Raw genomic sequence first — 18,401 nt, 5'->3', positions numbered from 1 at the left:
AGATATGGAATGGCAAATTTAAAAAATCCACATGGAGTATAACTGGTTCATAACCAGTTACTGTGAAATAACACAGACACTGTGTTATGAAATAAAGTTAAAATCAAGGTTTTTTTTTTCTGTGGATTGTGCTAGAATTATAATTTAAAAAACTATAATGACTTTGACTATACTATAAATTTTAGTTCCTTACCATTTCGTGATTTAATATGCTCAAAGAAGGGTAATTTAATTAGACTGTTTCCTGAATGTTTTCTTTTTTTTAAAAAAAGATTTTATTTATTTATTTATTTATTTATTTGAAAGAGTGAGAGAGGGCAGGGTCGGGGGGCGGGCAGTGGGAGAGGGAGACAGAATCTCAAGTAGACTCTCAGCTAAGCACAGAGCTGGATGCGGGGCTCAATCTCACAACCCTGAAATCATGACCTGAGCCGAAACCAAGAGGCAGATGCTTAACCGACTGAGCCACCCAGGCGCCACTCCTGAACGTGTTTTCTGTGGTTATGCAGCTGTATGCTTCCATTAAACAGGAACCAAACTATATAATACAAAATAGTGAACATTCTGCCACTTAAAATACCATATTACATCATATGCAAGTCAAAATTATAAAATAAACAATTTTCATTGCTAACTTTTGGAATACTATATACTATACAGAAAATGTCCTTAGTGGATGAAAACAGACAATAAAGCAATCTGAAATAGCCAAAGTTCATGGTACATGAATCTAGTTTTTCTCCTTAGCCTTGTTGTTTTAACACAGAACAGAAAAATAGTTCACCTGGTGAAATGACAAATGCCAAGGACAAAGAAAAAGAAAACAGAAATCCTCAGCCATCCAGGAGGAAAAAAACATTAGTTATCATAAAAAAAGAAGTATCAGGTCGTATCATAATTGTCTGCAACACTTGAACACTACAGAGCAAGTTCTATAAAATCTTGAGGGAAAACAGTTGTCATCTAAGAGTTACATACACATGAAGTCATCATTTACCTACATTAGTGACAGAAGATATTCTCGGGCATGCAAGGGCTTTGAAATTGTATAATCCACATACCTTAATAAGATTACACAAAAAAACAGAAACAAAGTCTTGGGCAAGGGTCAGTAAACTATGTCCTCCTGGCTAGCCACTGGTTTATGTACTGTCTATGGCTGCTTTTGAGCTATAAGCTACGTAGAGGTGAGTAGTGGCAACAGAGACTTTAGTAGTTAAGTAGCAGTAGTCGTCTTGGCCAGCAAGCCTAAAATATTTATCATGCCCTTTAAGAAAAAATTTACAATCCCCGGTTGAGGAAATTCTTTAGCCAACAACAAAAATCAATCAAAGAAATAAAGACAGGGAAGATGAAATCAATTAAGAAGTGAGCAATAAATTAAGTGAGTAATAAAATCAGTATAACAGAGTTAAGCTTAAATAATGGTTATTAATACAATAATAATCATGGCAACTGGCATGACATTTATTATGTACAGGTACTTTATATGAATTATTTAATCCTCCCAACTGCTCCATGACATTGTACTATTATACCCATCCCTTGTTAAAGAAGAGTAAACTAAGGTACAGTGTGTCCAGGGTCACTGAGCCAGAATTCAAATCCAGGCAGGCCCCTAGTGCATGCACTCTTGGCTATTCTGCCAAAATGTAAAATGTATAGTAATCAAGTGTAAGAAATATCCCTGAAAGAGAAAATATGCAATGTAAAGTCATTTAAAGAAATAATATGGAATAAAAAAATGCCAGATTATTAAAATTGTAAAAACTGAGTAGAGAGAAGAAAGTGAAAGGAAGCTACATTTCTCAACTTCTAAAACATCAAGAGAAATGGATGACTTCATCCTGGATAAAAGTCATGTTGCCCCCCACTCTCCAAGATACACACACACTTATAATTTAATTCAAATGCGACCTGTATTGTAAGCCCTGACAGCTGTCTTTTTTGTAATGCAAGTGTGTTAAGCTTTGGTGGCCACGGCATGCACTTCAAAGATGGCTGTCTCAAACAGACATATTGCCAGCTACGCGACTAGACAGAGCTGGGCCACCTCCCTGCATGGAGGCTCCTTTGTTTTAGAGATTGTGGGTGATTTTGATCACTAACCATTTGGGCCACTTGTCTTTTCCCCAACTTTAAATTCTAGCTCTTATGTTTTTTTTTATTTATTTATTTTAAATTAAAAAATTTTTTTAGGGGTGCCTGGGTGGCTCAGTCGGTTAAGCGTCTGCCTTCAGCTCGGGTCATGGTCCCAGGGTCCTGGAATCGAGCCCCGCATCAGGCTCCCCACTCAGCAGGAAGCCTGCTTCTCTCTCTCCCTCTCCCACTCCCCTTGCTTGTGTTCCTACTCTCGCTGTCTCTCTGTCAAATAGATAGATAAAATCTTTAAAAAAAAAAAAAGGTTCTATTTATTTATTTATTTACGAGAGATAGCACACGCACAAGCAGGACGACGTGGAGGGGCAGAGGGAGACACAGGCTCCCCGCTGAGCAGGGAACCCAATATGGGGCTCGATCCCAGGACCCTGAGATCATGACCCTAGCTGAAGGCAGATGCTTAACGCACTGAGCTACCCAGGCACCCCCTGACTCTTATGTTTTAAATTCACCAATGAACAGTAAGCCTGTGAAACCCTGGGCCCCTACCCTCAAGTCCAATAAAAGCAGAACCCCAGGCCAGTGTACCCTCGGCACTCTCTACCTGTGACCTCGCTCACTGTGCGGGCCTAGGTGTGCCGTGTAATTTCCAGGTCTTTTAAGTAATAAACCTTTATTTTTTTTTCAAAGTTTCCTGATAGTTGTTGCTGAAGGGCATCTTGCAATTACAGTAAGAACCACAGGGTCGGTCTAGTCATAACATTGTTTTGGAAAGGGGAGATGTCTGTGGAAGCTCACCGGGCCCAGATGAGTGCTCCCAAGGCATTTCTAGGTGACTGAGTTCGTTTCTATGATGCCGAAGCTAAGGCCTCAGCAAAACAACTGAAATAGGCCCCAGAAATGCATGATTGTCTGTGCAGTTAACTGAGGGGAATGCCCTCTACCTGCAACTTGCCCACTAACTACCTAATTCAGGAGGTAACACCATCTGAGAAATGAGCGCTGCTTGCTGGGGGGGTGGGGGTGGGGGTCTGTCAGGCTGCCACGTGCTTTCTCATCTTGCCTTCTGTCCTGTGTTGCCTGGGGTAGCCACCCCAAAACGTCAGATCTGCTGTAATAATCCAACTATCTCCCCAGAGCAGCATGATCAAAGCCATCTGGTCTAACAAGACTATCAGACTACTAATTACAAGGGCCTTAATTGACTATCAATGTGCATCAGGGTACTCCAAGCCTCAAGGCCAAGGCCAGTTAAGGAGCGTTAACTGGATCACAAGGCTTTTGTCACTGCCCGAGGAGAGGCTCTAGGCTAAAGGCACAAGGCAAAGATTGCCATTCGTGAGGATGGGAGACCTCCACCTTTGACCAGGGAGCCAGAGGGCCATACCAGGACTCTATGTCCTTCCCCAGAAGAGTGAAATAGCCTTGCAAATGGAAACCAGTGGCACAACCAGAGGAAAAATACAACAGAGAAAATACAACAGGCCTACGGTCTTTGTATCACTACTTCACTTACTACTGTTGCTCTTCATTCACTGACCCAACAGGGTATTATGGGTCCAATCCCTGGTGTGATGTTGCTAAAAAAATTAACAGATAAAGATAAATGTCCTGACCACCTGGTGCCAGCCAGCATCTCCTAAGAACCCCAAGAAGGGATGCCAGCTCTTTGATAAATGCAAAACCCCACTGACGCTTCCTGGATGTTATTCAATGTCATGTATACAACAACATGCCAAGACTCTGGTATCACACTCCAGAGGCCTAGGGTCTTTTCCCAAAGACCCTTTGCATATCACCTGAGTGGAGGCAGACCTCAATCGTGGAGAGGTCTCTTGGGACACCCTGAAAAAAGAAGCAGGCACCTATGAAGAAGGCTCACAGTGATGTCATCCAAAAATTTCTGGTAATAACACATAAGATTTTTTCTTTTTTTTAAGATTTTATTTATTTATTTGACAGAGAGAGAGAGTTAGCGAGAGCAGGAACACAAGCAGGGGGAGTGGGAAAGGGAGAAGCAGGCTTGCTGAAGAGTAGGGAGCCCGATGTGGGGCTTAATCCCAGGACCCTGGGATCATGATCTGAGCCGAAGGCAGACGCTTAACAAATGAGCCACCCAGGCACCCCAATAACACATAAGATTAAGGTCACAGGAAAAAAAAAAATCTAGAAGTAGATACTGAGATAAAAAACTATACCTTAACTGAAATTCAAACCTTTAAAATTTTAGGGAGCAGGAAACAGAGAGGGGAACTAACTGGCTATTGCAGGTTTTCTTATTTGTTTGAAAGGGCTCTGAATTGTTAGTCACAGCTGCCCAAATGTGTCAACTGGACAGTACCTCTAAAGACCCTAAAATCCATAACTGTCCTGAAGATCTATCTGGGCTATATGCTTGTTTCCTCCAAGATACTACAAATCCTGAGCCCCATCAGTTTTTCCCTGAACAGGGCAGAAGTGAGAAACACATCTCAGGAGGCATCCTTGCCACCAGGGGAATAGATGACTGGGTTACTGAGGCCTCTAGCAGGGAGGGAGAAGGAAAGGGGAAGGAGAAGTCCCCTAGAACCACTGATACTCATACCAGGGCCCTCCCTCTCCTCATTTATTGCCTGGCTCTCCTTGCCCATCCTTCCATCACAGTGATCAATGCTAAGGATCACAATGAATAGAAAACATTAAGATAAAGCCCATGTCCTGCTGTGCAAAATTGGCATGGTCCAATGGGTTTATCATTTCCATGACCACAGTGACCCAAATGACCCCCTCCTTCATTTCCAACCCTTAAAAGAGGTCCCATTTGACCCTGAGTCCAGAGAATTATTTCTAGTGTGCCCCCTCGAATCACATGGTGGTGCTACAACATTTTAATTGGGACTGCCAAAAGCAGCCAAAAGGCACTAATACGCCTAAGAGCTTCTTTCTAGGTCCCTTGAAGATGTAAATCTTAGCATGTCTTTGAAATGTAAATACCTCAGGGGGTAACCAAAACACCACCCAAGACTAAAAGAAACAAAAAGGAGAAAGAGGCCTTCTAAAATACAAACTGCTATAAAAGCTCCATGAAAGCTGCAACGCCTAGAACAAAAGTTTAAAAGAAAAAAATAGCAAGGAAGCATAGAAACATGAGGTGAAAGAAGACCAAATAAATCACAACAAAGTTAAATGAACTAAATTCCTCTACTAAAAGACAAAATGCTCCCAGATTGGATCAAGCCATGTTATTTGTAAGAAATATATAAAAAAATAATAAAGATAAAAAATTGTTGAAAGTGGAATATTGAATACTGAATATTGAAGTCCCCTAATATTAATTTATTGTCACTTACTCCCTTCAGATCTTTATTTGATATACTTAAGTGTTCCAAAGTTGGATGCATGTGTATTTAAAACTGTTATATCCTCTTGATGAATTAACCCTGTACTTCCATGGCTACAGGATCTTGCCACAGGTTCAAACACCACAATGCAGGCCAGTGAAGAGCATGAGATCAGCAGTATGCAAGAGCACAGCTGAAGGGGTCAGCTCTGAGTGCACACACAGTGGTGGGGATTAACTGTAGGGGTCTAGGCTGGAGTCTTGCATTTGTGCAGCCGCAGAGGCTTGGGCTGGCTGCTGGTGCAGGTCCCAGGCTCCAGTGGAGAATGGGAGAGGGAGGGTGGCTGGCATCAGTGAATATGAACATTTTGGGGGAGAAAACCTGTGAAATCTACAGAAGTATGTGGTAGCTGTGCTGGCCATCAGTGTCTTCAGTGGCAAAAGCTGCTGGGGTCTTCCACAGGGCACATCACTGGGAGTCCCGGTCATTCCCACACTATGGCTGATAGTTGTCTCCCTGCCTTTCTTCCTTGTTCCTAGCTAACTCTGTATATCTCAGTTTTGCTGGTCTCTGGGTGGGGTGAAACTGAAGCAACTCCTCTCATCTGACAACCAAATTCATAGTTACCCAAAACCATTCCAAATTCTGATGCACAAATGGTTTGGGGTACACTATGAATTTGGTAGTCAAATGAGAGGAGGAACAACTAATTGCCCCCCAAAAGAGGTAATGAACCCTAATCTTTACCCCAGTTTCTCAGAAGTCTAAAGGACTTCACCTTTGAGACTGATCTCAGTTTAGAAAAAATTTCATTCACCTCATGTAGTTTTGAGGACTGAGCCCAAGTCTCAGCTAGTCTAACTGTAGGGCAGATGGGGGATAAAGCTGCCCAAGATGCAAGGTACAGCCATGATGCCTAAACCTTGTATAGCTCCTAGACAAACCCATAATATCTGTGATTACTGGTCTATAGTCAGTCACAGGATAGCCGGGACACCATGACTACAGGGGGTAGGGGGCAGGAGTTAAGTTGCTATTCCTAGCAGCACTTACTGGGAGGATCTGATTAGAAGACCCATGTTCTTACTCTAATAAAAAAAAATTTTTTTTTTTTTTAAGTAGGCTCCACACCCAGCGTGGAGCCCAAACACAGGGCTTGAACTCATGACACTGAGATCAAGACCTGAGGTGAGATCAAGAGTCAGACACTTAACTGACTGAACCACACAGGTGCCGAATAAATTCTGACCATAATGAAAAAAACATTTAGAAATGTAACGTATATTCTTAAAACACACTTAAAATTCACATTTACTTAGTCTGGCTTTTATTTGGAACTCCTAAAACAATGAAAGAAACTACATGAGCCTACCATCATTACATACAGACTCTGCAATGGCTATAAAGGGAACTCTTTATTCTTTACTGCATCTCCATGTGATTTAGTTATTTAATGTCAATCGGCAAGGTTTTTTTTTGTTTCTTTTTTTAAATATGGAACACTACATGTCAAGAACCTGAGTTCAAAATATTCATAAGATTGTGAAAATTATCTGAATTCCTTCAGCAAGGCTTCAGCTGTACAGACTTATTCCTTCTAATTATTGCTTTTCTACCATTTACATTTTTCTAGAAAGTACATTTCAGCCCTGATTCTCAAAAAAGAAGATTTGTAATTTCACATCTGAAGAGAAGAAATAGCTATGTTTCTAGTACATAGTACATAACTGTCTTTGAGCTGCATCTCAGCCTCAGTTACGGGATGACCTTCTGAGAGCTGCCAGAAACAGTCTTTCATTTAAATTGCTCTTCCTTACACTGTTACTTGACAGTTGTGTTACAGAGAGTATTCAATGCCAGAGATGTCAAAAAGCTTGGATTCCCCAAGAGTTCCTGGGAGCAAGATTCTGAAAGGCATGCCAGTGCTTTACCCTTGGTTAAGGTCATGCTCTACTTTAGGAATGTATTTTCTTCAAATGCATGTTACTATTTTTATGCCCAAATTACATATGCTAGGAGACAGATCCCCACTCCTGTCTTGAAAGATCTTAAAAAATAATCATCTATAGGGGTGCCTGGCTGGCTCAGTCCGTAAAGCATGCGACTCTTAATCTCAGGGTTGTAAATTCAAGCCCCACGTTGGGTATAGAGATTACTCAAAAATAAAATCTTTAAAAAAATTATCTGCTTGACTTTCATTTCATTCTATGTGGTTTTAGTCCACTCCATATGCTCAATAATAGCCAAAGTGACGGCTTATGCCAAGATACAACTTACTGCATAGATGCTCAGAATTATCTGCTTTAATGAAGGGACTGGATATTTGATACTTAATTCATGCTAATTTGAAGGACCTTCTTTACCTGTGACTTGGCTTGGCATTCACCCAAAAGTTACTTCTTTCTTCAGTTTAGTGTCCAAATAGAAAATTTTAGTATTCTAATTAATTTTCTAGATTTCATCATGTATATATTCATAGAGAATAGCTATCATTTTAAAACAGCTTTAAATACTAGGCAGGATTACTAGTATACATGAATATGTATACTAAAACTATTCAGGGGCACCTGGGTGGCTCAGTCATTAAGCGTCTGCCTTCGGCTCAGGTCATGATCCCAGGGTCCTGGGATCGAGCCCCGCATCGGGCTCTCTGCTCAGCGGGAAGCCTGCTTCTCCCTCTCCCACTCCCCCTGCTTGTGTTCCCTCTCTCACTGTGTCTCTTTCTGTCAAATAAATAAATAAAATCTTAAAAAAAAAAAAAGTAACTATTCAGAAAAATTCTTAAGATACTTATTTAGCCAACAAATATACATAGAGTACTTATTATGTGCCAGATACTGTGTTGAACATCTTCTTCAGAAGGAGTGACTGGGGCGCCTGGGTGGCTCAGTTGGTTAAGCGTCTGCCTTTGGTTCAGGTCATGATCCCAGGGTCCCGTAATGGAGCCCTGTGTCCAGCTCCCTGCTCAGTGGGGAGCCTGCTTCTCTCTCTGCCTCTGCCCTTCCCCCTGCTTGTGCTCTCTTGCACTCTCTCTCTGTGTCAAATAAACAAATAAAATCTTAAAAAAAAAAAAGAAGAAGAAGAAGAGGTAGTGATTAAGCAAACCATTCTGGGACACCCACTATTTTTGCCTTGATTTCCCTTGTGCACCCTCAAATTCCCCAGCACAACAAGTAAGCATTTTGTAACATTGTTACAGGAACAGGTAAACAACACAGAATGAAGCCTAAGTATAACCAAATACCATTAAGTTGTGGTTTTAGGGAAAGGTCAACTATATAGGTAGACAGATACATTTGATTCCAGTCCAACTTCTAAGAGACAATGTGAAAAGGTGGGGCTCATGGAGCATAAACAAAGATCTTTAAACATCATCAATTATTAAGGACTAAATTCTTAGAGCACAATCCCAACTACCAACAGAACAAAAACAGAACAGGATAGAGCTTAAGGAAGATAGATAGAAGAATTATAAGAGGCTGAAATCTGGAAAACTTTCTGTAATCTGTTATAGGGAAAAAAGAAAGGTAAACTGAGGTCCATTTCACACTGTAATCAAGGGTATGGAGATGGATGGGTGGCTGGGTCTCCATTCCACTTAAAGGGACTCAGAGAAGCCACATCCCAAATATCCTTTCATTCAAATATTTTTAGAATGAATAGTATTAGTAAGATACAGTGTTAGGTACTTTGGGGATATAAAACCACATGACATAGTTCCTACTTCAAGATATTATTTAGTGATACCATATCCATTGTCTAAATTTTCATTAATTAGAGATTCTTTTGAATAATAAGCATTTTCCTGCAAATATCTTTGGAGTTGTCATGATTCACAATTCAATGTAAAAAAAATTTTTTTTTTAAATTCTAATGTTTGTTTTAAAAAACACAAAATCCTAATTGAGGTATGCTAAGAGAAAGGTAGTTTTGATCTGAAGAATGAAGGGAGAAAAAGAAATAATTTTATACGTGAGGGCACTTTCTTGAAAGCAGAGAATTTAGCCTATTTTGTAGTTTTATTTTTCTTGTTCCATGAACTTTTAGTGCATTGATAAATGCAGCCTAAGAAAGAGGGAAGCCTTTGGGTTTACCAAATGCTTCCCCTATTAGGCTTTTGTTCCCAAGGGCCTAAGGAGCAGAGAAGTAGAACCAGGAGAGACCTCCTCTCTTCTCTCTCTTCTGGAGTCCCTACCTGAATCTCAGGTATCACAGAGAACTGACTCCCTGGAAAAGCAGCACAAAGCCAACATAAGCCATTCAAGAGAGGACAAAGTGTATGCAGACATAATTATGGTGGCAGCATCAGCTCACTGAGCATACAAAAACACTCCTGACCATCTCATTCATACCCTCTTCTTTAGAACACAGCCTTAGCTTGACTATTATTCCTGAAAGAGGAGAGCTACAGACATCATGTGCCCTTAACCAGATTTCTGTAACATTTTAAGTCAGTATTAGAATTTTATTAGAATTTTCAAAAAATGAAAATGGATCAATTCAAATAAAACACAAGTATGAAAAGGCAAATAGGAACTAGTTTCCTTAAAGTGTAAAATTATGAAATCCTCAAGATACAGGCAAAATACGTTTCAGTCTTATTTTTGTTATAAGTCATGATTTGCTTCTTTAGTCTCTGTTCTCCTCTTAGCCTTGTGAACCCTCAGAAGAAATCTCAAGCAATTGTTCCCAAAATACTAACTTCCTTCCTTTTGCAGATAAAGAAAACATTTTAATCTTCTCATATAGTCATATGCAGAACTAAGAGAGTTAAACACAAACACCACTTATTTCTTGCTCATCTGAGCTAAAATTCTTATGTGGTTGTTGATACAAAGATGAAAATGCTTTAACATTCTCTAACACCAGGGTTACTGAAATGGCATAGTGTTCTCAGATACAACTGGCTGAAAATGAATTTAGTATCATAAATATTTGATATATTTAAAAGCATTATTTTATTGTTTTGAAAAAGCTGCATTATTATAAAATCAACACATTAACCTTAAGAACAGGTAATGCCAGAGAAAGAAGTTACTGGTAATCAACACAATGAGATTTGGCTTTAGAACATGCAAATGAATATCTCTAAAATTCTAAGCATCTCTTACAGGCAGAGAAATAACATAGAGTAAGATCATCCTTTCATCTGCTTTGTCTTCCTCCTCATAATGTCAATTTAGCAATGGTAGGTAATCTCAGACATAAAAAGCTTAGGCAGATTAATAGCTAAACCAAATTTTTTCTGTAACTTCCCCAACTCCAATGTCCCAATAAAAAAGATTTGTTTTTTTTTTTAAAGATTTTATTTATTTATTTATCAGAGAGCGAGAGAGAGAGAGAAACAGCATGAGAGGGGAGAGGGTCAGAGGGAGAAGCAGGCTCCCTGCAGAGCAGGGAGCCAGATGCGGGGCTCGATCCCAGGACTCCGGGATCATGACCTGAGCTGAAGGCAGTCGCCCAACCAACTGAGCCACCCAGGCGCCCCCCAATAAAAAAGATTTGTAACTGCCTTAAATCTGTTGATAGATCTCAGTACGCTGCCTTGCCCGAATTTTTCAACAGATCACTCAGGCTGAAAAACATTTTCATCTATAACTTCTGTTAACATTTTCATTAGACGGAATGGCACTGATCAGCACCACTATCTCCAAGTCACATACTTTGTGACTGGCTCCTGAATTTAGAATAGCAAGAGAAATAAAATATAAACATTCACTTGAATGCTGTTGTAATTTTTCAAAAGGTTTGTGAGAAATAAGCGTCACAATGAGAATGTGGTTTACTTCTCAGTATATCAAATCCTGCTATAGTGAAAATCACTGAATTCAATTTCTCCACTGATTCCTCAAAATCTAAAGAGGGAATCAAAATCAGAATACACTGAATTATGCCTGACTCTCATTAGGTCTTTTCCTAGGTACTGAACATACTGTAGCATTTTTTGCTTTTGATTTTTCTGGTGGCTTTTCGAAGATTAATAGTAACTAATAAGAAAGATGCTTAATAATCAACTTTTATAATTGTTTTATTACTGCTTCCTTAAGCTATCTAGAATTATTTTCATGTTATGAGGCCACAGTGCAGTGCTAATAACTTCCGTTAGAACACATATGGAGACAAAGAGCACAAAAATAAATATTTCGTAATTGTCAATGGCCAAGATCCAGATCCTAAGTCATACCATCATTATCTAATGAATCTTAGCATTAGCAAGAATGATCCAAATCAATAAATGCTGTGTAGCATTCTTGTTAAATCCGGATGACCTTTCTCTGCACCTAGTTATGAGAAAAATCTCTGACTTTTATTATAAGATTTAAGACCATCAGCTAAAGTTGCAGTTGGTTAGTGCAGAGAATTAAGCCATTAATAATCACGCTTCTGTATTCTCATTCAATTCTTATTAACCTACTTTAAGGATCAGAGGCTTTTTGGAAATTATTTAATAATAGTAATTATTAACAACCTCTTTATCTTGCCTAGAATGAATCTAGATTTATTTTATTAATAAGTAGCTCTTTATTAAATACTTAATATTCTATTTAAAGTGGATGCTAGGGGCACCTGGTTCAGTTGTTAAGCATCTACCTTCAGCTCAGGTCATGATCCCAGGGTCCTGAGATCGAGCCCCCACATCGGGCTCTCTGCTCAGTGGGAAGCCTGCTCCTCCCTCTCCCACTCCCACTCCCTCTGCTTGCGTTCCCTCCCTCGCTGTGTCTCTCTCTGTCAAATAAATAAAATCTTTAAAAAAAAAAGAAGTGGATGCTAAGGCTCATGTAGATAATTCAAGTTAATCCATCAAATCTGATCACAGAGATACGTTATAAAGCAACAGAATGTGTGAATTAGGAATAAAGGGGGGGAAACAAATACATAAATTCTAAATTAGAAGAAGCCAAGCTTATATGGAAATTGATTAATTTAAAAACATGTTTTCCTCATTCTATTGGTACTGGCTGCAGACTAACGACAACAGCTACAGGAACTGTTTTCAATTTAGGGTATAAACAGCAAAGCTGAGTCTCACATTTGCTAAACTACCTTTTGGAGAATATTGAAAAAAATGGTATAGTCTTGCTTTGTTACTTTGCCTCGGTGCTTTATATGGAACAGATATGTCTATAGTGAATAGCATTACAACCCTGTAGTGAATATTATTATAAACCTGTGATCATTGTCATGCAGTTGACATTCTAGGTAATCATACATAAATAAGAAAAAGAAATCAATTATATAGAATGTTAAATATTGATAAGCGCCAAGGAGAAAGAATAAAGCAGGAAAGGGGTTTAGGGGGTATGTATGTTTAAGTGTCTGTGTGCGTGACAGTGTTTAAAACATTTAAAGGTGTTGAAAAATGTTCAGATAGGCCGAAGAGGGACCCCATTATCTAAAGCACATACAGAGAAGAGTGAGAAATTCATGCCACTGCTGGTTATAAACACAGGATATTGCTGCCAAATTGCTTGTTATTCTTGGTGTGTGTCCAAGATAGTCTTGTTGAGCTAAAAATCAAACTTCTAAAAAGTTTAAATAAGAAGAACTGACTCTATTTAATGGGTGAAATTACATGCTTTTTAAATATTTATTTATTTATATAACATGCTTTTTAAAGAAAAGCTTCTTCCTTCCTTTCCTATTTATTATTTTTTAAATTTTATTTTATTGTTATGTTAATCACCATACATTACATCATTAGTTTTTGATGTAGTGTTCCATGATTCATTGTTTGCGTATAACACCCAGTGCTCCATGCAATACGTGCCCTCTTTAATACGCATCACCAGGCTAACCCACCCCCCCACCCTCTTTCTTTCTTTTTTAAATAAAGGTATCCAGCTTTATTTTACATCGTTGCCTACTCTTTTTTTTTTTTCTTTTAAAGTAAGTCCTATGCCTAATGTGGGGTTCGAACTCATGACCCCGAGATCAACTTGCATATGCTTGACTGACTGAGTCAGTCAAGCACCTCAGAAAAGCAGCTTTCTTGTTTTTATTTTTAGGAGAAGTAATTATAAATCGAGAAGGGAAATGAATGATTTGCTATATATAGCTGTCAAGTTTTATTTTAGACAACATAGTAGAGCTTTTAAAGTACGTGAAGGTCCCAAATGTCAATCCATTTGGGCAGAGAGTTCATATTCTTCAAAATGATGGCAATTTCTTGAACACTACTGAGTCCACCAATTTTGGAAAAAACCCAGCTACTTAGAAATATGACAGTCTTGCATTGTCTGGGTTATGCTGTTTTACATTGCTTTGCTGATTTTGTATTGGAAATCATCAGGACAGCCCCTGTTGTCCACCAGAGTAACAGATTCATGAATATGCTAATGCATGTCTCCTCATCCCAAACCACTCCTTGGCAAATCTTTTGGTGCTTAAAGAATTGCATTCTCTCCTGCAGGATGATTTGGGAAACATTTAGTGTGCCTAGATTGTAATGAAATCTTGTTAACCACAAGCAAGATGATCCACTGAGAGCCTCATTTCCTATCATCCTAGCAGCAAGCTAGGACATGGGAAAGAACTGATCTCAGTATAATTCCTGTGGCACATTTTCCCCATGGTTTGCTGGATAAGTGGACAAGGCAATGGGCAACATTCAGATTACAAGAATGCTTGAACTGCCCGTTATCTATAGGAGAGTTTATGACCAACCTTCCCACAGCCAGCCGGAGAGAAAGGAGAGGCACTGGGTAAGTTATGGCTTATCACCGCTAAACGTGAGCACAGACGTAAAGCCAATCAACAGGAGCCTAGATGCTGCAGTTGGCCTTGGTTCAAACCCTGAATCATCTACTTACTCTGGGACTTGGAGCAAATGTTTTGTATGTAACCCTCTGTGTGCCTCAATTTCCTCATCTGTAAAATGAAGAAAATAATAGTACAAACATTATAAGGTTGATGTGAGGAAAATGTATGTGTAATTGAAGTCCCCAAAGAGAAGAAAGAGAAGAAAAAGTATCTCAAGACATAATGGCTGAATTTTTTCCAAACTGGATGAAAACTATAAACCCACAGATCTAAAAAGTTAAAGAACCCCAAGACAGGAAACATGAAGAATGTTACGTCAAGGCACATAATAACACAAATGAAACAAACAAAAAACTCTGCCCCAAATTAGGGCAGTGGCTCTCAACCAGGGATGATTCCTTTCCATCCCCAACCCCCAGGGCGTATTTTGCAATCCTGAAGACATTTTTTATTGTCACAACTGAGGGAGGGGAACAGGTGCGTTACTGGAATCTAGTGGGCAGAAACCTGGAATGTTGCTAATAAACCTCTTACAATGCACAGGACAGCCCCCACAACAATAAATCATCCTGCCACAAATATTAATAGTGCTAAGGTTAAGAAACACTAGAGGCATTTAATAATCAAAATGCTTAAAACCACTGATATAAAGAGAAAATCTAAAATCATATCCTTATTATATTTTCTCATTCCTGACAATACAAAAAGTACAGTTGATCCTTGAACAGCACAGGTTTGAACTGTGGAGGGTCCACTTATATGTGAATTTTTTTGGATATAGTACAGTACTATAAATGTATTTTCTCTTTCTTATGATTGTATTAATAACATTTTCTTTTCTACCTTACTTTAAGAATACAGTATATAACACATGTAGCATACAAAATATGTGCTAATTGAATTTATGTTATCAGTAAGGTATCCAGTCAACTCTAGGCTATTAGTAGTTAGTTTTGGGGGAATCAAAAGTTATATACAGATTTTCAACTGTGGGGGGAGGGAGAAGTATCAGCACCCTTGACCCCAGTGTTGTTCAAGGGTCAACTGTATGTGATATTGTAATACTAAGCACTTTTTGTAAATCACCCACCATGTTTAAGCTAGGAGCTGACCACCAAAAGTAAAGGTGCCTGGACCGGTAGAGCTCCTTGGAGTGGTTTCCAGAATTTAAGGGTAAGTGTGATTTTACCTGTTCTAACATGGTTGAATTAAAGGAGTTACACAGTTGGTAATCTGAAGGTTCTGCTCTGTGATCCTTCTGACACTTTGAAAGATAATGAAGGTAACAGGACTGAGTAGTGGATATAAATTAAAATCTCATTTCAGCTCAATAAACATTTACAGGGACTACTGCCATTGTATATAGTATATATCAGTACAATTCTCCAAGTTGGTCTCTTCATTTAATGCAGTAATCTTTCTGACACATCATGCCTATTGAATGCAAATTCTATTCAAAGTCACAAAAAAGACTTAAAAACTCCTACCAGTTCTGCTGGGGTTTTCTTAATGACAAGGTTTATGGATCTTTTAAAATCAGGTATGAAATGGCATTTTGTGATAGGATATCAAGAATAAAAACCCAGGCAGATTATATACCTACTAAATACTAGGCACTGAACTAGGAACTTTATATTCATGATCTCATAATCCTCAAATAAGTAATTTGGGTTTGGTATTATTGCCACCTTCATTTTGCAAACAAAACAGATGAACAAGTTCACTGACTTGCCCCTAATCACAAAGCTAAGAAGTGGTGGGGCCAGGATTTGAACTGAAGTCTATTTTGGAAAACAATGCCCTACCAAAATAACAACTAGCTTTAACAATACTCAACTTAAGATCATAAATGTTCTTTTATTTTAGTTCACTATTTTGGATCTTCACAACAAATCCATATATATCTATATTGTTAGAGCACTGGTCCACCACATGAATTTATTCAGACACATTGGTATCCCAAAGACAGCTGTGGTAAGGCATATTAGCCTATATTTCTTCATTTTTCTGTCAACAGAGGGAAGTAGGGTAAGAGTGGTCAGAGCTACGACAGGAACCGTGTATTGTGTATGTCATTTATTAAAAACTACCTTAAAGTTTTATCTTTATAGATGACTAGTCTACAAAGGGAAGGAAGAGGCAGTTACTTTTGTTTGATATGTCACACATGAAAAAAACTTCAGAATCACTTCTTTCAAACATACAAATCAGATCTCTTTGGTTCAATTTAGGTAGATTTTTTTTTTTAAATTTTATTTATTTATTTGACAGAGAGAGAGGGAGAGAGAGAGCACGTGCACAAGCAGGGGGAGTGGCAGGCAGAGGCAGAGGGAGAAGCAGACTCCCCACAGAGCAGGGAGCCCAACTCGGGGCTTGATCCCAGGACCCTGGGAGCATGACCTGAGCAGAAGGCAGACATTTAACCGACTGAGGCACCCAGGTGCCCCAAGTTAGGTAGATACACAGAAAGCTAGAAACATACATTTTTTTTGGTTTGTTTTTCTGAATGGTTAGGAAAAAAAGCCATGTAGAGTAGCATACTTACCAACCAAATGGTTTAGCTTTAAAAAATCAGCAATTCATCAGTGCTCTAAATGAGTCAAATTGAATTTTGTGCTTTAAGGAGTAATGCTCTAAGATTCAAAAGTGAATATTCAACACAATTAGAAAAACTGAGCCAATTTTCTTCTTTAGTGGAGAAATGATAGATCAATATGTTTTTTAATTGGGAAGTAGAAACATTAATAAAGTCTATACAATGAATAATCTATTTTCACAGAATACAAGGGCTTCAAACACTGAAAGGAAGATTTAACTTCACAGTTGTTTTTTTCTTAACTTTACCTTGATACTTCATTTTTCTTCCTCTTTCTCAGGTGGTTCTATATACAAGTTACACAGAATTCAAACAAATGAAATTATATGTAACTTATAATTCATTAACTCTACAAACATGCCTTATTTCCCCCTCCAATCAACTTTTTTCAGAGTCCTGTATGCTCCCCATAAACAATTAAAAAGAAAAGTTTATACTTACTAGAAAGAACAGTTGTAAGGAAAATGTAGTCCGAAAAGGATATGAGTCCACATTCTCCAAGGGTGTAAAATATACTGCCTTCGTCAGCAAATTTTTCTCGTTCCTGGGCAATTTTCTATTAAATATATGGGTCCCACAAAGAGATAAAAAGAAGACATAGCAGAATGAGAACACAGATCATTAGAGATGAATCACCATTTATGTGATAGTTTTACGCTACTTATCATAAGCAATTCTCTGATGGCCATTCCAAATTAATGGATCCTTTACAGTTTCCAAGATGATTAAAATTATAAGACAAAAGATGATTTTGCTTATTTCAAAACTGGCTTAAAATGAACACTAGAAAATAATTTCAATTTTATGAACTCCTGCTATTTGACATATACTGGTCCACTTCGGACTGGTTTTGTTTCTTGGGTTTAAAAACAATCCGCCTGAATTGTTGAATGACTATCTTTTACACCTGAAACTAATATAACACACTATGTTAACTATGCTGGAATTAAAATAAAAACTTCAAAAAAATAAAAAAATAAAAACAATCCACCTTTTTCTATAGAGGCATATAAAGTAGAAAAAGAAAAAAAAAAACAAAAGAAACAAAAAAAACCCCAAAATGAAATCAGTACAATTTGCCCAAAAGAAGTCAGTTTATTGCCTAAGAAAAACTATACCACTCGTGATCAGAAATGAAGAGGTAAGCAACTATTTTCAAGGACCACACAAATGCTCAGAAAAATAAATTCTGAAATACTAATTTTAATTTTTACCTTATGATCCCCAAGAATCTTAGGTTTGGAATGTAGGACAGTTTGCAGAGCAAACAGCACCTCTGAAAGATAATGGCAAATCAAGACATGCACACTAAGATTTAGGCATGATTTAATTTAGTTGTATTTATTGATACCTTGCCAGAGGTTCCTAAGTTTCAGCTATTTCATGAAACTCTCCTGAAACTTACATTTTATTCTAAGTATATATTAATTTTTGCTTAATCTATAAAACTCACAAAGAGTTGATTCTTAGCTTTAGTAATGGCCTGTCTGCCAAGTGGTGTCCTCCTGTGTGTTTAAGCAAAGCTACCTGTTTTCTGAATTTCTAGCCAAATGATAAACTTAGTGGTGACACTGAAGATATTTTCAAAAACTGAAAAGGATCCACCAAAGAGTTAGACTTGGAAC

General features: G+C 38.2%; 1 protein-coding gene across 7 annotated transcripts in view; it reads right to left on the bottom strand.

Annotated features, from left to right (window-relative positions):
• The window catches only part of MICU1 (mitochondrial calcium uptake 1), a 246,921-nt gene that overhangs the window by 98,329 nt on the left and 130,191 nt on the right, over positions 1–18,401 (bottom strand). For all 7 annotated transcript variants that reach the window (XM_078077609.1, XM_078077608.1, XM_078077612.1 and 4 more), the window contains one exon: positions 17,218–17,332. In XM_078077609.1, coding sequence (XP_077933735.1) covers positions 17,218–17,332 — 115 coding nt within the window. The remainder of the gene's footprint in view (positions 1–17,217; positions 17,333–18,401) is intronic.

Source organism: Halichoerus grypus, chromosome 7 (assembly GCF_964656455.1).
Source record: "Halichoerus grypus chromosome 7, mHalGry1.hap1.1, whole genome shotgun sequence".
Classification (NCBI taxonomy): domain Eukaryota; kingdom Metazoa; phylum Chordata; class Mammalia; order Carnivora; family Phocidae; genus Halichoerus; species Halichoerus grypus.
The sequence above is the reverse complement of the archived record's forward strand: the minus strand, read 5'-3'. Positions and strand labels throughout refer to the sequence as shown.